Source organism: Mytilus trossulus, chromosome 3, assembly GCF_036588685.1.
Source record: "Mytilus trossulus isolate FHL-02 chromosome 3, PNRI_Mtr1.1.1.hap1, whole genome shotgun sequence".
NCBI lineage: Eukaryota > Metazoa > Mollusca > Bivalvia > Mytilida > Mytilidae > Mytilus > Mytilus trossulus.
In genome coordinates, this window is record NC_086375.1 from 82,129,095 (window position 1) to 82,157,057 (window position 27,963).

Here is a 27,963-nt window from a genome sequence, read left to right on the forward strand (position 1 = left end):
GGATCAAAGGCCAGCAGCTAATGCCCACAGAATCCAGTGTCTAAGAAACAGATACTTGATTTTCTTGGCTCAAGTCATTATTCTGAATAAAGATCAGCTAATATGAGGGCCTCAGGGAAGATTAGCTTTATAGCTAACTGTGTAACCCTCTTTAAATAAAGAATTATTATTATTATTATTAATACCATAGAAATGCATATTCTCATTATTCACAATGCCACATAGATCTGAATGACTGTGTTGAGATTTCTTGTTGAACTTGAAAATGAAATCTTTTAACTATAAACATATGGAGCAACAGAATGAATACCCGTTTCACCAATTGAGAAAATTTATGCTCTTTCATTATCGATTACTTCAAAAATAAATATTTTCATACATAAATGCATACATCTACCAACATAAAATACTAGTAGCATTCTTCTATAACTATTGTACTATTTTATCTATATTAGTTTATAACTACCGAGTCATGGTATTTTATTTACTTATTTATGCTATTTCCTATCAAATAAAACTGACTCTGATATTGACAGTGAAATCTTATTATCAGCAAAGAACAGGTTAAAAGTATACAAAGTAATAAGAGTTATATTCATCCCTCAGAAATAAGTTAAAAATATAGTGTTCAACAGACAAAACTCCCTGTCACAACCAAGCATCAATCACACCTGGAATCATCCTCAATACATCCATACACTAAACAATACCATCATCATGTCAATGCTTTACCATTAGTTATACGAATGTAGGGCCAAACTTTTTTCCAGTACTGAAAATAAAGAATGCCTAATGTTACATTGGATTACAACACTTTAATAGTTACTCTAGATTAAAAATTATAGATGTTTTCATCAATACAAAAATAAATGTGATGAAATCAGGTTCAGAATAACAAAAACTTGCATTAAAAATTTCAGTAGAGATTTCACACTTTTGTTAGAAGTTATAATAAATGGAAGCATTAATTTACAGGACTTTATCCCTTTATTTGCTTGAGAATGCAAAACAAAAAGATTTTTTACCTTCCTATGTCACAATCTTTACTTAATTACACAAGTCGAAACAACAATTTGATAAGGAAAACTTAAGTTAGAGAATAGAGATTTGTAAAGGGGGATAACACTAGAACCTTTGTAGTGGCACCACCTAAATTTAAACTGGACCTATGTTTAGATGTTATAAGCATTGTGTATACTGTTGATTCATTTGTTTTCGTGGGTACCAATTTTCGTGGACTACAGAAAACTTGCATGTTTGTGGATATTTAATTTCGTGGTTTTGCCAAAGTCTGCATATAAGCCTATAGAAATTTTGTTATACGTTGAACATTTAATTTCATGGTTCACTTGTAACCACAAAAGCCACGAAAATTGGTATCCAACAAATAATAATGAATCCACAGTATGATTCATAACATTTGGTTGAGGCAAACTAAAGTTGGAAGAGGGAAACGAAAAATGAAGCCAGTTTTCCATTTGTAAAGGGAGATAACATTAGAAAGGCAAAAGTGAGGCCACCCAAATTCAAAATTAATCTGTGTTTTGTGGTAATAAGCATAGTGTATATAATTCAAAACATTTGGTTGTGGCAAACTCAAGTTAGAGAATGGAAATAAATTTCAGGATTAACGGATGTACAGAAGGACAAGGGTAAAACTTAATGCTTCCTCCATTACAGTGGGAGCATGAAAACAATCAAGATAATAAAACACAAAACTATTATTAAAAACAAGAATGTGTTCAAAGTACATGGATGCCCCACTTAATCATTTTCCATGTTCCATGGACTGTGAAATAGGGTAAAAATCTAATTTGGTATTAAAATTAGAAAGATTATACTATAGGGAACATGTGTACTAAGTTTCAAGTTGATTTGACTTCGATTTCATCAAAAACTACCTTGACCAAAACTTTAACATGAAACTCCCACTTTCATTTTCAATGTAAGTGGACCTAATCATAAGCAACAAAATACTAAGTTTCAAGTTAATTTGACTTCAATTTCATCAAAAACTACCTTGACCAAAAACTTTAACCTGAAACTCCCACTTTCATTTTCTATGTTAAGTGGACCGTGAAATTGGGGTCAAAAGTCTAATTTGGCTTTAAAATTAGAAAGATCATATCAAAAGCAACAAGTGTACTAAGTTTCAAGTTGATTGGACTTCAGCTTCATCAAAAACTTTAACTTGAAAATCCCACTTTCATTTTCTATGTTCAATGGACCGTGATATTGGGGCCAAAAGTCTAATTTTGCTTAAAAAATAGGGAGATCATATCATAAGCAACAAGTGTACTAAGTTTTAAGTTGATTGGACTACAGCTTCATCAAAAACTACCTTGACCAAAAACTTTAACCGGGAGCGGGATGAACAAACAACGGGACGGACGGACGGAGGGAAGAATGAATGGAGCCTTAGACCAGAAAACATAATGCCCCTCTACTATCGTAGGTGGGGCATAAAAAGAGAGTACAATATCCATACTCTAACTTCTAAGCAGTCAACAAGTATAAAATATGTACACATCTATTACATTTGGTCTTATTAGAAATCATACCACATCTTTTTAAAATTATATTGAGAATTCTTCACAATAATGATGATAGAAATGAAATAATAATGTAACAACAAGGCTATTCATGGGTCTTTTATACAATTAACGTTATAAACATACCTTTATTTCTGGTTTATTTCCTAATACTAAAGATCTTAAATATGCACTGAAAAATAAAAATGTAAGTCTTTGATATTTGTTCAATGTATGGTGCCCTATAGTTGTTAATTTCTGTGTTATTTTGGTCTCTTGTGGACAGTTGTCTCATTAACAATCATACCACATCTTCTTTTTTATATATACAAATAATTTGATTTATCAAAAGAAACATATAAGATTTAAATAAAACGATGGTCTGCACAGAAATAAAATCATTTTTTTTTTAAAACTTGTGAGTGTATCTCTTTGGTACTATAACTAGATGGTGTATTTGTAGAGAGGTATAACACAACCATGACTTACACGTATAATTTAGTTATAAATTTCTACTAGGATAAATGAAAGAAATGTGTTATTTCTAGAAACAGAAAAAAATATAATCTTTACCATCGAGAAATCAAAAGCTACACTGAATCTTATTGACTTCAGAAAATAAAGTGTCTGACAATCTGATAAATAAATTTCAGTTCCTGATTTTCATATATCCAGCATGAGTAATTCCCAAAATATTTGGTTTATTAATATTCACTATCTTAAATGTCTAGGGTCCCCTAAAATGAATTTTGATTTCCAAATAAATCCATGTGATTTCCAAATAAATCCATATATATATTTTCCTAAAATGTGAACATGTGGTACCACTGGTATTGGTAAATTTAGAGAATCTCATACAGACACAATATGACTATGAAATGGTTTCATTGTTTAGTACTAATTTTCATGGACTTCAGCTGTAATACCACCAAAAACAGACAGGTCACATACAATAACATACAAAAAAGGGTTAAAAAAGATATTCCCTTGAATTTGACAGTTTTAGTAAATCAAAAATATAGTTCATAGCAATAAAGAAATTCTTGTTCATTAACATATATCTTGAGTGTTTAAAATACCATCTTCTTTAACTTAATCTTCTTTAACTTGAACTTTGAGGTTACATGGTTTCTTAAGTTTGTACACAGAAATAAAAGGGTGACTTCCAGTGATGGTTATTATCTTATATGCAATTTAATGTTATGTGAAGTTTTGCTGTAGAACTGGGCAAAATAAAACTTTACTCATGCCAAGTTTTCCTTTATTTGACATGATACATAGATAAATTCTGCACAGTTTTTTTAAAACTGAAAATTTAACAAAGACTATAAAACAATGGTGGTATTATGTCTTGCTGAACTAGGAATTTCAGATTTTAAAACTAGTATATAAATTTCATAAAGACTTGAAAATATCATAGGATTACCTATACAATACAGATAGATATGTTCCTGTTCCTGCTAGAAGATGCCACCATGCATGTAATTCAAATATTGGTGCAAAAGGTCCCAATACTTCACTTCTCCATAATCTGAAAGAAGATTAAATTAATTTACATATATGTCTGATCAATTGATAGGTGCGTAGTGTCCAATGTGTGACTAACATAAAAGACATTTCTAGACTTTGGTGGTAGTTTGGGGAGATCAGTGATTGCAGTTTTGGGAATGAGGTACTGAATGGTGAAACTAACTTAATCTATGTATAATATTAGTAACAATAATATTTATTAAACTTCATTTCAAAATGCCAGATTTTGATTGTTTCATACAAGGGAGACAATTCACTTTATCCAATGGCTCAGGGAGAGATAATTTTTTGAATTCCTTAAAGGGGTAAACTCAGTAAATAAATATACGTCATCAGGGACCGCCCATTTAGGGGAGAGCTTTCTGTCTAAAAGTGAAGTCATGAGCTCTTCTGATTTGTAGATAATGGTTGTAATAAATATTTTTTGGTAGATGGATCAAAACTAGAGTTGAAAAAAAAAAAAAAAAAAATGCAGAATGTACTAATTTTTTTCCCCACAGGGTTGAAAAGTAATTGGGGTCAGTATAGGAATTCAGTGTGAATCTACATTGTTTGTAAACAAGGCCATGTGGATGCCAAAAAATGCCGCATGAACCTATGTTTTTATTGTTGCAAAAGATAGGGCTACATTTGTACTTTCATGAATGATGTATGAAAGTTTTTAATTTCTAAAGGTAAATCAGGTATAAATTTATTTCCACACATAGATTAGCATTAAAGTCAATTGGAGATTTTTTACTGAATTTACCCCTTCATGCAGACCTATCAAAAAAAGATAATTCAAATGACGAGGAATTTTAAAATTTATATCAAGGATTCTAAAGACAAAGCTTAAGTTTTACATTTTTCATCACCATAAATAAAAAAACAACATTTTCTTTGCCTTTTTTTAATAACTATAACATTGTTTTGTACATGACGTCATTGATTATTACTTTCAGTTTAATTTAAGTGACAAAAAGAACCAGAAACTTCAGTAAAATGATTAATATAAATAACACATAGCTGATAGGGTGGTAGAGTAGATTGTAACCCCTTGAAAAAACATTGTCAACTTTGCCTTTGCCGCATTTGACAATGTTTTCTTGGGGTAATAATCTGCTCTATCACCCTCTTTGCTATGTGTTATTTATATAACTTTTCAACTATTTGTATGTGTACAAGTGATAATAGGTATGTGTGATAATCATTTTAATGTGGACTATGAGTATATCACATGTGTATCTATAATTTGTATTTGATATATTAATAATGAGTATTGTTGCTGTATATCATACTTGTTTTTCCTTCATTGTTTTGAACATAAATCGGGTCGTAAGTTTCACGTTTGTGTTGTTTAACATTTGTAATTTCATTGCATTATATATCTTGTTGTATGATATGGGTTTTGCTCAAATTGATAAATTTTGATCCAATGATATTTTACTTACTTAAGGCCTCCACAAAAGTTTTGATCTATCTCCCATAGAAAAAATCCAAAAGCATATGTAACTGTGGCAAATATAAAAATGTTTCTAGCTTCTCTATACTTCCTAAAACAGAAAACATATATAAGTTAAAAATATATTGCTATGATATAGTGTGTATCAAATTATAAACAAGTGAAACTGTGAGCTACTGCTCACTGATGATACCCCTGTCGCAAGTGTTCTGTAAACAGGAAGTTGTTGAGTGATAAATCTGAAAACGCATCACACAGTATAGCTTACTTATATAAACCCTGACACCAAATTTCAGTAATCCTTGTATTGTAGTTCCTGAGTAAAATGTTACAAAAAATTTTCAACTTGGCCATCATGTGCAAAATCATACAAGTGTTCGGTAAACAGGGAATTGTCAAGTGATGAATCTGAAAACGCATCTTCATAGAAACTACTATACAAGGATTTCTGAAATTTAGTTTCAGGGTTTATGTAAGTTAGCTAAACTGTGTGATGCATTTTTTTGGTGTTGTCTTACCATTTTGAAATTTCTATTAAATATATGATAGGTACAGAGGTAAGCATACTTGTACATGCTTGTACAGTTGTACAGTTACCGGTATATACTCAGGAGTGTTTTTTCATAGGTTTTTCTTTGCATACTAGCTTAAATATGGGTGATTTTGTTTTAAAGGTTTTTCAATGCATCAAAGGTTTTCATTCTGCATGTTAGGTAAAGAATCTTATATATATTATTATACAGTTATAAGTGTGGACTGTTTTTATTTCTAGTTAGTTCAGGTAAACATTTTCTAAGTGATGTGTGAAGTGTTCTTTAGAAATTTTGAGATAATTCAAAAACCTCAAAACAAATGTTCCAATGTCCTTTCATTTTTGGCCTGTTAAGGATATTTATGTTTAATGCTTCACAGATTATTTTTACCTATAGCTCACCTAAAATTATTACAGCATACAACACTCATTGCTACTACAACAAAACCATATGATAACTGAAATATAAAGTTAAAATAGCAGTTAGTTTTATGGGTGTAAATCTTGGTTTTACTGTCACAAAATATCCAAAGCCTAGTTAACTGACTATGCAAGGTACATGGATTGTGGAATTAAGATCTACAGTTTATATCGTCAAAACTAAGTATAGCTTCTGTCCTGTGTGAGACTAGGCTCTGTGTTGAAGACCGTACTTTGACCTATAATGGTTTACTTTTACAAAATGTGACTTGGATGGAGAGTTGTTTCATTGACACTCATACCACATCTTCTTATATCTATTACAAGTTTATCCCCATTTTCTATTAAATTACCTATAAATAGGTTTTGTGGAACACCTTTTCAATCTATTTAACAAAGATAGCAAATCACCAAAACAAGCCACTTATAATCAAGAACTGATTTATTTTAATATTCATCAGTATTTGCCTACAAACCTCTTGATTTTATTCCTGTATTCTTTTAAAAATTTAATTTATATTACATTTATGTTTCATAAGACTCTGTTATCTTGATTGGCATTTTTTTAGTATGAAGATCTTCCACACTACATACAAGATGTACTTTGGAGTATGGTCAATGCTTTTACATTCCAATAAAAGTATAAAAAGAAGCATTCAATTCTTATACAGTTTTAGAATAAATACCTTACCTGAAAAAATAGCACATGCTTTGTAAGCAAATAAACCTGAAAAATATAATATCAAATTATTTAGAGCTCCTATTGTTTATCCTTTATCAATCCTAGGAATTATTGAATAAGGAAATAACCTTGATAGACAAAATCACTGTCAAGAGTAAAGTTTTGGTTGACACTTTTAAAATAAATATCTATTCATATAAACATTTTAACTGTAAGTAGCTGAGCAAAAGCAACAAAATATTTTGAAAGCTTTAGGCACATAAGTTTAAGTAAGATTTGGCAAACAGTTCTCTGATCCACAAACACATTGCTTGCACTAAAATTTGACAAAACTTCAATTGCCAAACCATTCAATATTGGTACACTCAGGAAACTACACATTTGTGACTTTTTATCAATTAATTATTTTTTTTTGCATGAAACCAGGCATAAATTGATGGGAATTGTGTCACATTTGTCATGAAAATAAAACATAACAAGAATGTGTCCCCAGTACGCAGATGCCCCATCCGCACTATCATTTTCTATGTTCAGTGGATCGTGAATATGGAGGAAAATCTCTAATTTGGCATTAAAATTAGAAAGATCATATCATAATGAACATTGGTACTAAGTTTCAAGTTAATTGGACTTCAACTTCATCAAAAACTACCTTGACCAAAAACTTTATCCTGAAGCGGGACAGAAGAAGGACGAACAGACGGACAAATGAATGGATGCACAGACCAAAAATCATAATGCCCATAACTGGGACATCAAAATAATTTTTTACATTTTCATAGTGAATGAATTGATGAATCTATGAAAAACGGAAGAAATAGAAGAGCGCTCTTGGCTTTGATAACCTAGGCAGCTAAAAAGTTTTCCTTTGACAAACAGAGATGAACTGTTCATAGGTTATCAAATAACAAGAGTGTACAAACTGCAATGTCTTATCTGCTTTACAGATCATGATTGAATTTTGTTGAAAAACTTAGAAACTCAGCCCGACAGAGACGTACACACTAAATAATTTGAGAAAAGAACTTAACCATGAAAATATTATACTGTGGATTCATTCATTTTCTTGGGGACATATTTTTGTGGTTTTACCAAAGTGTGCATACATTTGAATTCTTGGGTCCTGGGTAACCATGAAATCCGGGAAAAATTGGTATCCAACGATTAATAATGAATTTAGAATACCATGAGTACTGCAATTTGAACTATGAAAATGAGGTCAAGGTCAGACAAACTGCAAGACATAAATGTACATTGACAACTGAACTATGAAAGGGTCAATTGCAGATGAACTTTGCCAGACAGACATGTATAGCCGGCAATCATTCCGTGCTCAGCAAATAGTTGATGCTTATGATCATTTTCTATGTTCAGTGGACCATGAAATTGTGGTCAAAACTCTAATTTGGGATTAAAATTAGAAAGATAATATCATAAGAAACATACATGTGTATTAAGTTTCAAGTTGATTGGACTTCATCTTCATCAAAGCTACCTTGACGAAAAACTTAAACCTGAAGTGAGACAGACAGATAGCTGAGGGACACACAGACAGAAAAAACATAATGCTCATATATTGGGTATAAAGAACAAGAATAGTATAAATGGTTAGGCAAGTGTCTATGTATTTAAAAAGAATAGGTCCAGCCTAACTAAGGGTATATAGCAGTTGGATTTTAATCATCCCATCCAGTTAATCGCCCCTGACATTACATTTGTTTATCTAATTATTATTCATAGCATACAATGACGTTAAGTTGATCACTAACCCTCTTTCCAGTCTACTCCTACATCATTGAAACATGTAGTATATATTGTGAAGCACAAAGTAACAATCAAATCTAACAAAAAGTTAAGGTTAATTAAAATTCCAAATGACACAGCAAAACAAGCATTATTCATGTTAATAAGAAGGAAAATTTGTTTTCAAATAAGACAACAAGGAGTCAATTGAAATGATAAAAAAAACATTTTTACTGAGGATTTTAAAATATTGATGTGAAATATGAAAAGATATAACAGTGGCATACATGTAAAAATGGCTTTGATGTGGTCCCATTATAACTAATAAAGGGCTGCGCTTTAGTGCATGATACGCCGGTTGCTCTTTAAATTTGTCTTTTATGCTTTAAATGAATTTATATGACCAACTAGAAATAGTGTGAGCCCTGTCAAATACCCCCCTCCAAATAATAAATAAAAATGCACAAAAAAATTGGCACTATTAAGGTCAATAGATATAAACAATTTATCAAAGTTGCATAAAATTTTGTGAAAGTGTTAGTTATTGTCCCAAAATTGGAAAATCCCCCCTTTTTTAAGCATAAAAATTCATAACACAGAAATGTAAAATCTGAAATTTTAAAAAAATTGAAAGGGAGCTTATATCAATAGGTATAAACAATTCACCAAAGTTTCATGGACATTGGTGAAAGCCTTTTTGAGTTATTGTCGGAAGTGTTAAAAATCCCCCTTTTTGTATGAATAAAGCCCCATAAATCCAAAACTTAAAATCTGAAATTTATAAAAATTGAAAGGGAGCTTACATCAATAGATATAAACAATTCACCAAAGTGTCATGGACATTGGTGAAAGCCTTTTTGAGTTATTGTCCGAAGTGTTGAAAATCCCCCCTTTTTTATGAATAAAGCCCCATAAATCCAAAACTTAAAATCTGAAATTAAAAAAAAACGAAAGGGAGCTTACGTCAATATATATAAACAATTCACCAAAGTTTCATGGAAATTGGTGAAAGTGTTTTTGAGTTATTGTCCGAAGTGTGGACGACAGACGGAAAACAGTATACCATAATACGTCCCGTCTAAAAGACGAAGGGCGTATAAAAAGCAAATCAGATAACTTTTGACAATAAAAAGGTGGCCCGAGTGTTTTTTGAACAGTATGAGTAATTTACTGATATGATACTTACTATAGTAACAATTAAACAATACAATGTTAAAATTATCTTCAATGGTATATTTTCATGGTTGCGAGGTTTCTCTACTTCTAAACTGAAAGAAGCAATATGGATTATAAGCAAGCATTAAAAATTTTAAAATTATAAATAAAATTAAGACTCTCAAAGGCTTGTATCACTCCCCTGACATCTATACATTATACTGACTTCTGTGATTTCAAAAGGAGTACCTAAGGGCTATTCCATTTAAACATAGCTCGTACCCACGGACGGCAAAGAAAAAAATTCTATCCCTGGCTGTTGTCTGAAATAAATTGCTTCTATCCAGGTTCGTGTATTAATAAAAAAATGCATCTCTACATGGATATTGTTAGCTTGAATGAAAATGCTTCTCTGGGGGGGGGGGGCTGTTTTAGGAGTGTTTTTTTTTTGTGCGTTTGTATGACAATTTTAGCTAAACCAAAACATCTGACATCCGAATCAGTTTACCGCTTTGAACCACGTGTATACGCAGGAATCCAGGTTTAGTTCAAAGCGCATTTGCGACCGGGATCGAAGTAGAAGAGAACCAGATGCTCCGCAGGGCGTAGCTTTATACGACCGCAGAGGTTGAACCCTGAACGGTTGGGGCAAGTATGGACACAACATTCAAGCTGGATTCAGCTCTAAATTTGGATTGTGATTAAATAGTTGACACAGCATAGGTTTCTGACACAGAATGAATGTGTTCTAATGAACTTAAGATTTTTGTTTTCTCTAAGAGCAATTCACTATGCTGTTGAATATTAATCCTCGCAAAAAAAAGTTTGAAGAAATTTTCTTTTTATTTATGAAATTTCAAATGAGAAAAATTGAACCCAATTTTTTTAATCACATCCCCCTTTCCCTTATTCCAAAACTAATCTCAATTAAAATTTCTAATGGAGTTTGCAACAATAACTACTCATTTAAATACATCATAAAATATTAAGATGTAAAAAAACTGCTTGTTATCACTGAATGGTAAAGATTATTTTAATTTATCAGTTGGTAGTAAAAAGTGAATATACATTGTATATTATATATAACAAAGATTTAAGTTGATTCTGGACAAAGAAAGATAACTCCAATTAAAAAAAAATCTTGCTATTTCACAATATTTTGCAATTAGATATTTCTTGCTTACTATTCTGGACAAAGAAAGATAACTCTAATTAAAAAAAAAATTTGATATTTCACAATATTGTGCAATCAGATATTTCTTCCCATTGCACAATACTGTGCAATTGAAAAGTCTTGCTATTGAACAATACTGTGAAATTGAAGATTTCTTGCTATTGTGCAATACCATACAATGGAAAATTTCTTGCTATTGCACAATACTTAAAATATAATAATTTTATATCCTGATTTGGACCAACTTGAAAACTGGGCCCATAATCAAAAATCTAAGTACATGTTTGGATTCAGCATATCAAAGAACCCCAAAATTTCAATTTTTGTTAAAATCAAACTAAGTTTTATTTTGGACCCTTTGGACTTTATTGTAGACCAATATGAAAACATGACCAAAAATGAAGAATCTACATACACAGTTAGATTTGGCATATCAAAGAACCCCATTTATTCAATTTTTGATGAAATCAAACAAAGTTAAATTTTGGACCCCGATTTGGACCAACTTGAAAACTGGGCCAATAATCAAGAATCTAAGTACATTTTTAGATTCAGCATATCAAAGAACCCAACCGATTCATTTATTGTCAAAATCAAACTAAGTTTAATTTTGGACCCTTTGGACCTTAATGTAGACCAATTTGAAAACGGGACCAAAAATTAAGAATCTATATACACAGTTAGATTCGGCATATCAAAGAACCCCAATTATTCAATTTTGATGAAATCAAACAAAGTTTAATTTTGGACCCTTTGGGCCCCTTATTCCTAAACTGTTGGGACCAAAACTCCCAAAATCAACACCAACCTTCCTTTTATGGTCATAAACCTTGTGTTTAAATTTCATAGATTTCTTTTTACTTATACCAACGTTATGGTGCGAAAACCAAGAAAAATGCTTATTTGGGCCCTTTTTGGCCCCTAATTCCTAAACTATTGGGACCTTAACTCCCAAAATCAATACCAACCTTCCTTTTGTGGTCAGAAACATTGTGTTTAAATTTCATTGATTTCTATTCACTTAAACTAACGTTATTGTGCGAAAACCAAGAATAATGCTTATTTGGGCCCTTTTTGGCCCCTAATTCCTAAACTGTTTAAACCAAAACTCCCAAAATCAATCCCAACCTTTCTTTTGTGGTCATAAACCTTGTGTCAAAATTTCATAGATTTCTATTAACTTAAACAAAAGTTATAGTGCGAAAACCAAGAAAATGCTTATTTGGGCCCTTTTTGGCCCCTAATTCCTAAAATGTTGGGACCAAAACTCCCAAAATCAATACCAACCTTCTTTTTGTGGTCATAAACCTTGTGTAAAAATTTCATAGATTTCTATTCACTTTTACTAAAGTTAGAGTGCGAAAACTAAAAGTATTCGGACGCCGCCGCCGCCAACGACGACGACGACGACGACGCAGACGATGACGCCAACATGATAGCAATATACGACGAAAATTTTTCAAATTTTGCGGTCGTATAAAAAGGCAACCGGATACGGAAAAGAAACGAAAAAAATCCGGAAATCGTAAAAAAATTTTTTTCAATAAAAATTTTACAGTCGGGAGGCTCTCAATCGGCTCAGTCAGGCTACTGCAAACAAACATATTTTTTTTTAAATTTTGGCCTTACAGGTATCATTTGTTGCAACAAAATGATAAATAATAAAATATTTACTTCATATTTGTTGGACACACATCATGGTCATTATTATACTGAAGTGCAACGCTCTCAGACCTGTTATTAACACAAAAGTACCTAGCAACCATATACTTTCAGACTAAGTATGTTAGTAGCAATCTACAGGCAATTTGGTTTCAAAAAAATAAATGCAAATTTTGATAAGGTCACCCTGCCGACCGTCCTTCAGACCCTCGACTCAAAAGTTTTTAAAGCTGATGTGGGAAAAAATAATTTGTATACCTGACCTACCGACCGTTTTTTCTGAAGGAAAAAAAATAATTGTAAGTCCCTCAATCTTTTTATTGCCCCAAAAGAAAACAACGCTAATTTTAAACTCGAGGCTTATTTTTAGAATGTACTGGAAAGTGGAATCTTCTTGGCTAATTATATATGCGGGAGCTGTAGTTATTTTCGTTTGTCAGTGTTTGAACATGGCAACACAACACGTCCTATTCAATGTTCAACGCGGAAAGTGTGACCATTTCGCGGAGAAAAAATATTTCTGAATTTTACAGAAAGTAACACACAAGAAAGTGTCCTGCCAGGTACAGTGTATATATATATATATATTTGTCTATCTGTAGGTTTGGGATGATGTTTGGTTCATGTTCCTATAAATGAATCTGCCACACATCTTCTCAATTTCTTTCTCTGACAATCCCAAACTTTTGGTCCTGAAATAGGGGAATTGGGTTTAAAAAGCTAATTTCCTAGGCGAAGTGCTGCCCAAATTTTTGTTAGGTTTGGACTTAGTTTTTTTTTCAGGGGTATTTTTAAAGGGGGTGAACAAAAAGTTATTTCAGGGGGATTTTAAAAGGGGTAAACTAAAAGTTATCTCGGGGAGATTTTTAAAGTGGGAAATCAATCTCTTTCTATTAAATCCCAAACTTTTGTCTGTTAACTGGAAAATGAGTTTTATATATAACTTAAGCTTATTTCTAAGGGGAAGTGCTGCCCTTTTTTAGGGTTTGATTTAGCTTTTATAGCTTGCTGTATTATATTTCAGTTGCTGCATCAAGGACGCATGAGCTCTATACTTTTCACTTTGTCTATGTCTATCTGTCCGTCAACTATTTTTGTCAAGCTAAAAGTCAAAAATTCTATACATGAAATGTTATGTTTACATTGTTGTTAATATATAAAAAAAAAAAAAAAAAAAAAAAAAAAAATGCCTACCTACCGTCCCTTCAAAATTTCAAGGGGGTGATCGGAAACACAACATTATTATTTTTAGGCCTAAATTTCCTGCAACATTCCATGATTTTTTATTTAACACAAATATACGTAGCAATCTCTCTGATTTTCAAGGTCAAAGTTCAATTTACACATTCACAGCTGCTTCAGTTTTATATGATTGTGAACTGTGCAAGTAGAAATTTTAAGATGCATAACTTTAAGATCTCTTTAATATTGAAAGACTGCCTTAATACTGATTAAAAGTTCAAGTTATCAATATTTATTATCAAACCCCAGTGTGCTTGCCAGGGGTGGACCAGGATGTCTTTTAACAAATGTGTGCTCCCACAGTCCCACCCCTCCACTATTTTTTTTTCTTTTTTAGCCCATTTTCCCTATTTTTAGGCCTAGAAGCCATCAGCCTTCCATTGCCCCCAACATCAAATCATTGATCAATCTCTGATTGCAACCAGGGGTATGTGATTTTAACAAACAACTCAATTAAATCCAATCATGATGTGCAAACAGTTGCATAAATTCATTGAACAAGTGATAACAAAAATATACAGGTATACATGGAGTATTTGAACAGAATACTTTGTATTGCCTTACAAAAAAAATGACAAAATAATTTTACAAAATGAATTTTAAGATATCAAGATAAAATAATAATATAGTGAACTTGTACCCTTGACTTTCACACAATTCTGACAGTGTTTTATGCCATTCCACATCCCAGAAACATAGGTACATACAGATTATATAACAAAACAACATGATATACCCAGCAAAGTTCTGACAGTGATTGTTGTAAAAAAAACCTTTCTCATCTCAAAATTAAATTAATTTTGATACCCTCCAATTTTGCCTTTACAAAAAAAATTTAAGAATTTTAAATTTGCTTCTGTTGGTGGTTGTAAATTATATAGAAAAAAAATTGCTTCTGTAGGAGGTGTCTGCATGTAAAAAAAAACCCACTTCTATTGGTGGTGGTGGAACAGAAAAAAACACTTCTCTACCATTGCCGAACTTGAAAAATATCACTTCTATGGGGGGTACCTTGAAATTTCAGGTGCCTTCCTTGGGGTTGAGCTATGTTTAAATGGAATAGCCCTAAAGTAAAAGACAGGAACTCAAAATGCAGAATTGTTTTGTTTTCTAAAATAGAGTTGAAAAGGCTTTAAAACAAAAAATAAGCTTTGAAAGTTGTATTTCAACTGTTAAAGTTTTTAATTTATGGAACCACTATCAAGAACCTGTACCTTGATAATGGCTTGATTGGACCAGTGGGATTTTTCGAAAACGAGTTTTGGATGCTCAAGTGATGGCAATAGTTAACATAACATGTTTTTCTCTATAAGTTGAAATGTCTTGTTTAGACATACTTATATACTTACGTAGAATCATGTTTTTAGTTTTTAAAAAAAAGCAGGAATTCTGTGTGCAGAAATAATGGCATGTGCTAAAATCACAGTATTATTTGTTAGATCAGTTTGATAACAAAAACATCTTTATACAATTTCGTTGTTTCAAAACTTACTTTGACAATATCTTTTCAGAGTTCATATGTTTCTACAACAGACAACATTTCATTTGAACTAGTTGTCTTTTGTCATATCTAGTTTTTTTGTTTCATAGGGAGGGTGTTGATTTAAAATCTTTGATTCTGACAGTTTCTGATGATTTTATTCACAAATTTTTATAGACTCAGGAAAATGAAGTTTTTTAGGTATTGTATAGACAGCCTATAAATATAAGGATGGTTTATTGGCCTCTAGAATTAGGACTAGATGTCTTTTGGTTATTAGTGTTGTTAGGTAGCTGTCATTCACTTAATCTCACATTTACTTTTATCCATAGTTAATAAGTTTATATGCTCCACTACAATCATCAATACAAATACCAGTTGTATATTGAAAACTTGAAGGTTTAATGCTCAGCTATTGCTGTTCACACCCTTGTCATTTTGATAGATAATTTCTTCTTTCAGTAACTGTACTGCATTACTATACAGCTTTCAAACATAATTTTTAGAAAACGTTTAAGAATTATTTAAATAAAATCGAGAATAAAATAGCAAATGAATTAATGATATGAGTATGTTCATTAATTTTCCGGCCTATAAATATTCAATAAGGTTTTAAGTAGGTAATCATCAGTCAAAAAATGTTAAGGAGTTGATAACACATAATAAATACCATCTGTTAATAATCCGGTTAAACCATTAAGTTCTCAAGTCCTAAAACTGGATCAAGATTTCACAGAATATTACATAATATGACATGAATAAATTCTGTATATAATAAAGTTGTCTACCTATAACTACCTGGTAATAGACATTGATAACACTCTCATATTATATATATCACCACTTTATATATCAATTAAACAACTTGTCATAATGGACACTCTCTTTAATAGTTTTAATGTAAACAATGATATTGGTTTCTCTATTAGATTTTCATGTTTTAATGGTTTATGGTGTTATATCTGTAGTGAAGGACAAATTGTTTACCCTAACCAAGGACCTTATCGACACACATAATAGTTCAAGCTAGTTTTGCAATTTGCAAATTTTCAATAACAAATACTCCTTTTAATATCCATGTTTCTAAATAATACATACTGTGAATAAATCAGAAATGCTGATCCATAAATCATTGGCAGTTCATCGAAAAGCTGAAAAATTAAATATAATATTTGAAAGAACATATAATATATATAATTCTATAACAATTCACATCAACATTATCATAAATATATATTATTTTCATGTTTGACATACAAATATATATATAAAGAAATCTAAAAACTAAAAAACAGTTTATATAAAAACTTCAGTTTTATTTTAAGTTCCATGAATTTCTTATATCAAACCTAAGTAAAATGCAGACTTATAACATCTATAATAATTTTAATACTTGAGTAAGAAATTCATCCTTAAATGTGTTCTATGTTAGGTTGATGTCTCCTTAACACATATGCAGGACCAACTGAAATAACTTAATAGTTATCAAAGGTACCAGGATTATAATTTTGTACACCAGATGCACGTTTCGTCTACATAAGACCAATCAGTGACGATCATATTAAAATATTTATAAAGCCAAGTACTGTTGACACAACAGTCAGCAAAGCTAGCATTTCAAAACTGTTAATAATCTTGATCTTTATACTTTTCATGTCAATCTTGACCCAATTGTAGTTTAACCTAGCTTTAAATCAAAACTGCCATTTTTTTCTACTTAGAAACTGACATTTTTCTGTTCAGTCACGATTTCTTAAACTGATAGTCAAAATTCATGCTAGAAATGACAGCTTACATTTGTGTATGACATTTTTATAAAAAAGTCAACGGGTATATATTTAAATGTTTATCCTTACCTGCATACTATATAATAGTGTCATATGAAAGCACCAGGATCCAAGACCAACGGCTGAAACAAACATTCAAAATGTCATATCAAATATGGAAATACTTAAATGTGCACATGTTTACACCGTTTGAGATAAGTCCTACATGAATGTACAATAAAGCATTTTTAGGGACTTTCTGGTGCTGCGAGACATCCCTAACCACCAACAGGCTTATAGACATCAGAAAATCTAGTTCTGTTGAATACATCATTGATTGTTAGCTGAATAAAGGTCTTATACAAAGTCAAAACTAAAGATTCTGGTGACAAAAGAATGCGTTAAGAGGAGAACTGTGTTATACATATAAAGCAAAGTGTTGGGGACAGTGTTATCTGTAAACACAATTACATCCTTAACAGTTCCTTATATTCTCAATGTGTATAATCAGTGTTAGTACCTATAGCCATTTCAAGAATCCTGCATAACAATTTGAAGCAAGTTATTTCCCCTGTTGGGCTTTTATACTTAGACCTGCTATATGGTAATACATCTCAATAAAGAGGCACCAATTTGTGAGCTTTTAATCCCTAGTGATTAAAAGGTTGATTGATTGATGGTTGCTTAATGTCCAGTGGCAAATATTTCATGCATGTTCAGGACGAAAACAAGTTAATAATAAATATAAGAGGTAGGTCTTGTAATAGAAACCCTTCAAGTGATTAAAAGAAATTTGATATAAATAAAGACATTGTTAATGTTTTTATCTTCCAGAATACTTACAATCAAGCTACACTTATATGAAGATGGACATATTTGTAAATATAGAACAACATTGTTTTCTATCACATTCTCAATATAAAGAAATTATTTTTTCTTAATAATTTTTTTTATTCTTTTTTTTTAATATGGATTTCTATCTTTTTTTAAAAATTAGTCAGATCTTCATGTACATGTAAGAGGAGGAAGTGACATCACACAGATAAATATAACATTACTGCTAATTGACAATTTATTAGACCAAATAGTACATAATACTATATAAATCAGTGACACATAACATCCATAAACTGGATAATAACATGTAATAACTGTCCTATAATTAGTATGTCATACATCTTCATGTTGTACAAACATTACGAGAAAAAGATTTGTAAATCTTACTGCAAAAATATCATGTCTTTTAAATAAATACATGTATATAATACAATGTATTAAATGTGGTTGATAACAGAATAATCATAATTTTTAAATTATGAACAAGGTGTATCAATGCAATTTTAACCTTTCCATGTATATATTGGTAATTAAAGGATACAAAAAAAAAATTTAAGTTCATTTTTCTCAAGATGACTTAAAAAATCCAATCTGTGTGTACAATTTGTATTAAAAATGATTTAAAGGGTGAAAATTACAATCACAATATTGTTTGGTTGAACTACAGTATTAGTCTGGTTTTTTTTTAAAAGTTTCATAATAGAAAAATCTTAAAACTATTATATTTCCCATTATTTGAGAATACCTACTTAATACTGATCCATTGCACCATTTGTATCTGACATTTGAGAATACCTACTTAATACTGATCCATTGCACCATTTGTATCTGTCATCCATGTGATCAATGAAGGCAAAATACAGAGCAGCCACTGAGGGTATGATGAATATGAAATTACTAATGGTGTTCCCTGAAAATATAAAAATAACTTACTCTTAATCTTCAGGCCTGTAGCCAGGAATTTCCAAGGGGGAGTTCGTTGGACTCACAAACTTGACTTTAACAGTCACAATTTGAACAGAACATTGACTTTATCTGTGCTTATTTGTTTTCAAGGGGGAGGGGGGGGTCATCCGAAACCCCTGAGGCTACAGGTATGATCTTACTTGATTTATATTTTACTGCTTTACAGACTCATCATTCATTAAATCATCATTAGGGAACTTGTGACAATGAGGTCAAGGTCAAATAAACCCTGGTGTCAGACAGACATGTGAACCTTACAATCATTCTGTACACCAAATATAGTTAACTTGTTGCTTTAAGTACATTATATCTAAGAATCAGATTAAAAAATATGATCAAGGCTCATATAAAGATTAGATTATCAATACTGATCAGAATTTGTAATTATAAATTACAATAATTATAATGATACAAAAAGGTTTAAATTCTCATATATTTATTTACTTATTTGTGAACTCTCTGATAATATCATTATAAACTTCAGATGTTATATTCTACCAAGGATTTGAATAGCTACTATACTAATCCTTGATTTTTATAACAAAATTTCATTTAGATTTTATCTGTAATTATTTAATATCTTACAATTTGATCACATCTGTATTATCAGTGTCCTTCATCCCAACAGATGATTTTAGCAGACCATGGAAACATTACTACATTGACATAAAGTATTTATATAGCCAGACATACAAAAACGCAACCATTTTACAGAATAATTCTTGATGTGTAAATAACTACACCATGTCTCTTTTTATTTCAGAAAAAGTTATAAAAAAGACTTATTCTTGATAAAAAAGATTTAATATATAACTATAAGTGTTCAGAATTTCCCAATATTTCTATCAATTTCATACATGCATAATCATATCCAGTAATTATGTTGAAGTAATATTTTTTGTAATAACTATATGAAATGTTCTTATTTGAGTTAAGAAACAGATTAGTATAGTAAGTTAACAGCTTGTTTCCTGATTCTATTTATTATTCAGTGGCATTAATATGTAACAGTAATGTTATTCCAAATTGTGTTTCTCAATTAACTTCAATTTAATCCATCAAATGTCTTTACTTTATAAAAATGAAAATGACAAAAAAAAAGAATTTAGAAAGAGGAGAAATATAAATTCTTACATTGGTACCAGTGGCTTATCGGAATTATCCAATCGAGATAGTTAAATTATCAATTTTAAAGTCCGAGCCGCCTTGGCCAGGACTTTAAAATTTATAATTTAACTATCGAGATTGGATAAATCTGATAATTCACGAGTAACTATGTAAGAATTTGTTTCTCTAATGATTAAAACATACATTTTCTTTTTTTGTCAACCGAATATCCCCTTCGAGTACCTTTCACATTGCACGAAGTTGTCAATTTCATTAACACCTGTTATAGCATAATTTGATTCATTCCTGTTAGCTAAAAAGGTCATGACCCTTACAATCATCCAATGATCTTCTGAGATCACCGGCAACCACACATTGATTAATTTTTTTTTATACAATGGGTTCGGAAAGGGATAAATTTACATAGAACTTAGTTGGCCAGGAAAGTGTCACCTCAAACTTCCAGCATGAGAGAATGTATGTGAAATAAAAAATAAACAGCTGCGCCATGAGTGCATGATACGCCCGACGTCTTATGTGGAAGTTATATGCAATAATCATAAATAGTTTCTGAGAAAGTTTTAAGCAATAGCCAATAACCATATATAGTTTTTGAGACATGGCAGGAAATCCCCCACCCTGGTTTTTTTTTACAAAAAACTAAATATCACTAAAATAAAATTTTGAATCAAAACCAAAAAGTATAAAGATCTTTAGATTAATATAACAAAGAAGTGTGTAAAGTTTTAAGCAATAATCATAAATTATTTTTGAGATACGGCACGACATGTAAAAAAAACCTCCCCTGTTTAACAAAATACTCAATAACTCAAAAATAAAATTTCGAATCATCACCAAAAAGTATACAGATCTTTAGATCAATATATAACAAAGAAGTGTGTAAAGTTTTAAGCAATAATCATAAATTGTTATAGAGATACGGCACAACATGTAAAAAAAACCTCCCCCTTTTTTTTTACAAAATACTCAATCACTAAAAAATGAAATTTTGAATCATCATCAAAAAGTATACAGATCTTAAGTTTAATATAACAAAGACATGTGTAAAGTTTGTAGCAATAATCATAAATCGATTTTGAGATAGGGCGCGACATGTAAAAAAAACATCCCCCTTTTTTACAAAATACTCAATAACTCAAAAATGAAATTTTGAATCATCACCAAAAAGTATACAGATATTAAGATTAATATAACTAAGAAGTGTTTAAAGTTTTAAGCCATAATCAAGAATCGTTTTTGAGATACAGTGCGACATGTGAAAAAAACCACACCCCTGTTTAAGATACAATGTGCCGTAACTCAAAAAGTTTTAATCTTATTTTCACCAAAAAGTATAGATAGATAGATAGATAGATAGATACTTTATTCTCTCAAAACTAGATACAAGTTTACAGAGAAACATACAATATAAACACAGACACAATAGTTAAGGTAACAAATACAGTTAATATGATGACATACATGTTTTAAAAGTAAGATGTATAATTAATGATATAAGAAGGAAAAATGATCGGTAAGATGCTTATGCGATTACATTTACATGGAGGGACAAACTTTTTTATTAATACACTTAATAAATAAACACAGCTTCCTTAAGACAGATTGTTTTTTACTATTAAATAATGAGCAAAATGAAATTATATTTGGATTATTTGAAAACTTGATTTGTAGAAATACTTGTCTTTCGTTCTTCAAATGCGAACAGCAAAACAAATAATGAAATTCGTCGCCTATCTCACCGGAACTACACAACGAACATGTTCTTTCATTTCGGGCAATGTTTTGCCATCTTCCCTTTTCTATAGGTAACGAATGGTTACCTGCTCTGAATTTACATAATGTAAACAAATGTTTATCTTCAAGAATATTCAAGTAATTCTCAAACTCCAATGTTATTTTGAACAGTCGATAGTTAATGCATTTTGGTGAGTCTTGTATTGAAGAGTACCACGTCTGCTTGTATTGGTCGATTAGCCTCATTTTGATGCTCTGATTCAGCCACTTTGAGAAATGTCCATTTTGTTGTAGAAAAATATTTGAAAACCCGCTCCTGTTAAGAATATTTTGAACATACTTGATCCATTTAATGCCTTGATTTTTCACACAGTGTTGGTAATATGCAGTCTTGTAAATTAATGAAGACAGTTTGTTTACGTCTGAACATAGTTTGCACCAGAACGAAATAGTTCGGCATTTTATGCTAATGTCAAGTGGGTATCTACCCGTTTCACCATACACAATTATGCTTGGTGTTGATTTTTTCAAGTGCAAAATATGTTTTAAAAATTTCAGGTGAACTTGTTCGATGACATCATTTTTCTCAGATCCCCAGACTTCACATCCATACAGAAGGATAGGTTTAACTATTTTGTCGAACAGATCAATTTGGCATTTTATTGAAAGGTTAAATAAACGGCTTTTTTGTATAACACCATACATGGCTTTCGTTGCTTTTTCTGCAATTTTTTTCTTTGCTTTTGTAAATGTTCCTGTCCTGGCAAGATTTATACCCAAATAGTTGAACTCGTTTACTATGTCTAGATGGTTTCCTTTATACAAGAAATGTACGTTACTCGGTGGTCTTCCCTTTGAAAATATCATAACTTTTGTTTTTGCCACATTTACTTTTAATTTCCAAATATCACAGTATTCACTAAATATATCTAATTGGTTTTGAAGATCGTCTTTATTCTCTGACATAAGGACGGTGTCATCAGCATAAAGTAGTATGAATAATTTTAGGTACACATTTAGATCATTTTCCAAACATTCAGATATGGACGATAAGCCATTAATATTTTTGCTATTCAAATAATCTGTTAAATCATTTATATATAAAGAAAATAATAGTGGTGATAGGTTTTCACCCTGTCTAACGCCTATATTGCAAGAGAAAAATATTGAAGTTTCATTGTTATATATGTTATCCGTGATTTGATGTGATTTGATGCCATTGTACATATTTAATATCACATTAAACATTTTACCATTGATGTCATTCAAGTTCATTTTATACCAGAGTCCATTTCTCCAGACAGTATCGAATGCCTTTGCGAAGTCGATGAAAGCGCAGAACAGTTTTTTTCTCCGGTTTTTCATCATTTCAAAAAGACAATGTAATATGAATAAATTATCAGTGGTGGAGTAATTTTTCCTAAATCCGCTCTGGTTATTATGAAGTATAGAAAAAGTTTCAATAAAAGTGGATAATCTTTCATTTAAGACAGACATGAATAATTTCCCAAAACAGCTCAAGATCGTTATTGGTCTAAAGTTATTCGGATCCTCCACATCTCCTTTATTTTTGTACATCGGATTTATATTTCCAAGGAGCCAGCTTTCCGGTATAATTCCAGTATTAAAAATTATATTAAACAATTTCACATATATATTTATCATTTTATCAGCTGTTGATTTTATGTATTCATTAATAATAAGGTCATCGCCACTAGCTTTATTGTTTTTAAGCTTCTTTATACATTTCAATATCTCTTCTGCTGTAATTACATCATTAATAATTTCGTTCGACTCTTTCTGTACATCGGTATCATCATGATCATTTTGTTGTGTGTTTCCATTTGCATCGTTGCTTGTTGTCTCGTTTAATTCCTTAAAGAAGTCATATAAGATTTGTATAGGTATATTTGGTTGTTTTTGTTTATGTCCACCATTCAGTAATTTCCAATATTCCTTTGGGTTTTTTGTTTTCATATTTTTCATTTTATTTCTCATTTCGATCCTATATTTTTTAATACATTTGTTTAAGATCTTTTTATATTCTTTTTCGCTTTGGTTTTTAATTCTTTTATTTTCTTCGGATTTACACAGTCTGTATAATCTTTGAGTGCGCCTCGTCTTTTTTCTTTTATGCCTGCATTCGTTGTCAAACCATGGTTTATTCGATTTCTCTTTTTGCGCATTGTAGGTTCTTTTATCAGATTTATCAATTTTTGGATTGTAAGTTCCAAACGTTTGTTTTGCTGCGTTGACAAATACATCACCAATATTCTTTACAGTATCATTAATAATATTTAAGTTAACATGGGCATGTGTCAGTAGATCCAAAGCATTATCAATAGTTTCAATTTTTGCAAGATCCAAGTATTCATTAAATGCATCCGCTTGGGCTAAATTCCACTTCTTAATCTGTTCTTTTTTTGGTTGGATATCCGTTCGAGTATTACATGCATTACAATACAGATGCATGTTGTAGTGTTGATGTTTATAGAAATGTCCAAAGGACAGTGGGCGTCAGAATATAAATTACTAAAATGTAGTACATCAGAGTTTGAAATAATATTAAGGAGGTCTGGGGTTGCTAAAAAATAATCAACGGTAGCTGCATTTTTGCAGATCATACAGATCATTTGACCATCATAAGAAACAACTATATTAAGTTTCATGAAATTTGGATAAGTCGTTCTCTGCCAGACAGACAGACGGACACCGGACATTTGTATACCATAATACGTCCCGTCTTTGACGAACGAATAAAAACATGATAAAAATAAGAAAAGTAACTACATGACTAGTAAAGCCAATATATAATCTAAATGTCATAGTGTAATTATATCCAGCTTCAGTGAACTTGGTTAAATATCTAACTTAATACAGCTGAGGAAATAATTGACTTGATAAATAATTAAGACAAACTTCACAGTGTGTGATTGGTGTAAAGTACATTATTGTGTAATTCCCTGAGGGTATAAAATGTCAACATAGAATACAGAATCTAGGAAGTATAAAATAAACAAAGGATTTATTACAGTTTAGGTTACTTTGATTATGTCACTAATACAGATAAATAGTATGCAGCTTATCATGGAAAGATAAGATATCAAATACAATATATATATTGAAAAGAAAGCTTTTTACATGTACATTTGTTGATGTGTTTATTTTTCGTCCATATTATTAATAAACCAGAACAATAGTACATGTATGTTTAAACATGTAAATAATTGTTGACCATGCAGTTAAAGGACAGTTATTGTAATGTCTTTCTTCATAAAACTGTGTTTACTTATTGTTTTAGCTGAATAATCCTGAATATATTTTTATATTTTATCTAGTGACTCTGTTGCTGTAACCTTGCAACTTTTAACTAATGCTTTTCAAATTCTTATATGTTGTTACTGATGCTAACATCATGTAAGTTAAGTTCCAAATGAATGGTTTTCAACTTTTGTGTTCAGGAGATATAGTCTCTCATAATGGAGCTAAGAAAACACTGATTTTTAGGGTGCAAAATTAATGCATTGTAACTTATGGACTGCCTAAATAGTGCTTTTCGCATTTCAATATGTTGTAGCTCAATACTGAAGATAAAAGGGTTGCCATTCAGGTGTTATTGTTCTTGATTCATTGGTATAAATTAACTGTTTTAAAAACAGAAGTCAACTTTCGAGTCATTTCAAAATGACTGTGTTTTGTGAAAATATTTGGATGCTTGTTCTGTATCAGCACTTGAGAACTGTTCAACCATAGATATACATGTAATAGCGCCTTTGTATCTATGGTTCAACCTATCAAAGACAATTTAATGCATGGAACCTTGATTTTCAATTGCAAAAACTGCCCATATGGAACTTGATCTCTTTTTTCATGAATAACAACATATTAAATTTTGATAAGTTTAGTTGAATAACTGTTAACTAATTGTGCAGAAAACACTTAAAAAGTGTTTTTCAATAAGTCAAGGATCATAACTCATAAACAACAAAAGAAGAAATCACCAATATGACATTTTACCTCCATCATGTCCATTTTAAAAACTTGTCTTCAATAACAACATCTTAAAAAGCTTTAGTTGAATGGTTTTCATGTCAATGCACTCCTGACAAAACATGGGTCATTGATGTTCATTTTTACAACATGAAATCAATAGCTGGATTTCTGTTGGAAACCCATTTAAATTTCTAAGTTCAAATAAACGTTAGGACTATGCATATCATCCATAATGTTAAACTAAATACTAAATCAGTAAATGGATCACTGATTCAATTAAGTTTTATTTAATTATATATAATTACTTTGCATTTCATCAAAGAGGTACTGTCTTCAATTATAAGAAAAAAATATAGATTTGAAAGCTTACTATTTGCTTATCCAATCACTTTACTGCCTTTGATTCAAGAATAAAAAGGATGTCTTATCAATTAAATCGAATTGGTTATTCATTTGTAAATGCTTATGCCTATTTTGTTTCTACTTTTCAGTTTCATGATTTTCTTTGTAAGCTTGACAACGGACCATTTTTCAATTTGCAATTCAGCAGCAGCAACATTTTTATGCTGAACAGTAATTTCATTTGTATGTTCATTTATGTTGTATTAACCAAGTAAACCGACTACTGGACACAAGAACATACTGGACTTGAGGATATTGATCTCATTGTAAAACAAATGATGTATTTGAAATATGTCTCATAAAAAAACCAGACATACCTGTTGGGCATCATACTGCATTTCTTCTATATAAAGAATATTGTATTACTCTAAATAAAAGGTTCTCACTGGAATATTTTGGAGGTTACTCTAGGGACTTTATCACTTGCTGAAATTGTGAGTCCCATCAGAGTATAATGACATGGTACAGTTACTCATAGAGTTAAGAACTGAACCATCTTTCATGTCTTTTCTAGAATTTTTTTTCATATTTAACACTCAAAAAGACTTTAAAATTGTTATTTACTGCTTTCACTAGGCATGCAGCATTATAGAGTAAGATCAACTACTGGTCTGCTTGGAATCAGAATAAAGTTTTCAAGAAGTTTGACAATTGTCTTTCTATGGGCATTTTCAAAATTCAATAATCAAAAACTTCTAACTACCATGGGGGGCATGGGGGTCTCATCTCATGTGGGGTTCTGATCCCGGATCCCGCTTACTGTTTTGTCAGATTCCTGTATCCTGCTTATACTATGTACCTAATGAGTGATAAAAATATAAGCTTTCAATAGGGCTCTTCACGGTTAGTTCGGCCATATTAGATAGGGGGCAAAAATAAGGGAAAACATCATAGAAACAGAGCAGTTGCTTGGAAACACACATAGGATTTCCTATACTTTCATACTATTTCCACCTCTTTCTAAAAAATCTGCCCCCTATCCAACATTGCTGAACTAACCGTGAAGAGCCGTATTTACATACATTCATAGCACAAATATTTAGGTAAAGGACTAAATTTTGCCTAAACACACCATGACTGAAATACCATCAGGAAAAAGACATGTACAAATTTATATTCATGAAATTCTTCATTTTCAATACTGAAAACTGACATGTAAAATACATTGTCATTGATCAAATATTAATAAAACTTACAAAATTCGGCAATATATGTTGTAACACTATAGTTGTCCTCACACCAATCTATTGTGGCAGTTGGAATGCCCCAAAATCCACTGGCGAATCTTGGAGCCATCACGTCGAATTCCTATGGGGTTTGCCTTGATTTTCTTTGCCTTTTCAAGACCTATTTAAGGGCTTTTGAATGTGTCTTACTGTAAATAAAACAAGAAATCAGCACCGTTTCCTATACTTGTCATACTATATAAAATTTCGTCCTGGTAAGTGACCATTTGACTGCGTAATTTCTGGTAAATTGCTTTGATTTGTTTTGGTAGCAGACAACATTAACAACAGGAAGTTCGTTTAGTAGACTAAGCTCCTG

The 27,963-nt window shown here is 31.0% G+C and overlaps 1 protein-coding gene across 2 annotated transcripts; it reads right to left on the minus strand.

Moving 5' to 3' along the window:
- Positions 1–15: 15 nt before the first annotated feature.
- On the minus strand, positions 16–27,963 carry LOC134712622 (alkaline ceramidase 3-like). Of its 2 annotated transcripts, XM_063574354.1 has the most exons (11): positions 27,615–27,963; positions 18,995–19,105; positions 17,449–17,501; positions 16,691–16,743; positions 10,066–10,147; positions 7,146–7,181; positions 6,437–6,492; positions 5,492–5,593; positions 3,958–4,062; positions 2,679–2,724; positions 16–772 (listed from the first exon to the last, which is right to left on the minus strand). In XM_063574354.1, the coding sequence occupies exons 1-11, from the start codon at positions 27,712–27,714 to the stop codon at positions 716–718; spliced, it is 801 nt and encodes a 266-aa protein (XP_063430424.1). In that variant the 5' UTR covers positions 27,715–27,963; the 3' UTR covers positions 16–715. The 2 variants fall into 2 exon arrangements, with proteins under 2 accessions (XP_063430424.1, XP_063430425.1); XM_063574355.1 differs by lacking the exons at positions 18,995–19,105; positions 27,615–27,963 and adding an exon at positions 18,945–18,974.

Bases quoted from the DNA above. Each gene is read 5' to 3' on its own strand.
- LOC134712622 (XM_063574354.1), bottom strand. From the start codon at position 27,714: ATGGCTCCAAGATTCGCCAGTGGATTTTGGGGCATTCCAACTGCCACA. The intron at 10,148-16,690 runs GTATGTATTATT...TGCTTCTTTCAG, and splicing joins GCATTTCTGATTTATTCACA to TTTAGAAGTAGAGAAACCTC. The intron at 4,063-5,491 runs GTAAGTAAAATA...ATCTTCTTTCAG, and splicing joins AACTTTTGTGGAGGCCTTAA to ATTATGGAGAAGTGAAGTAT.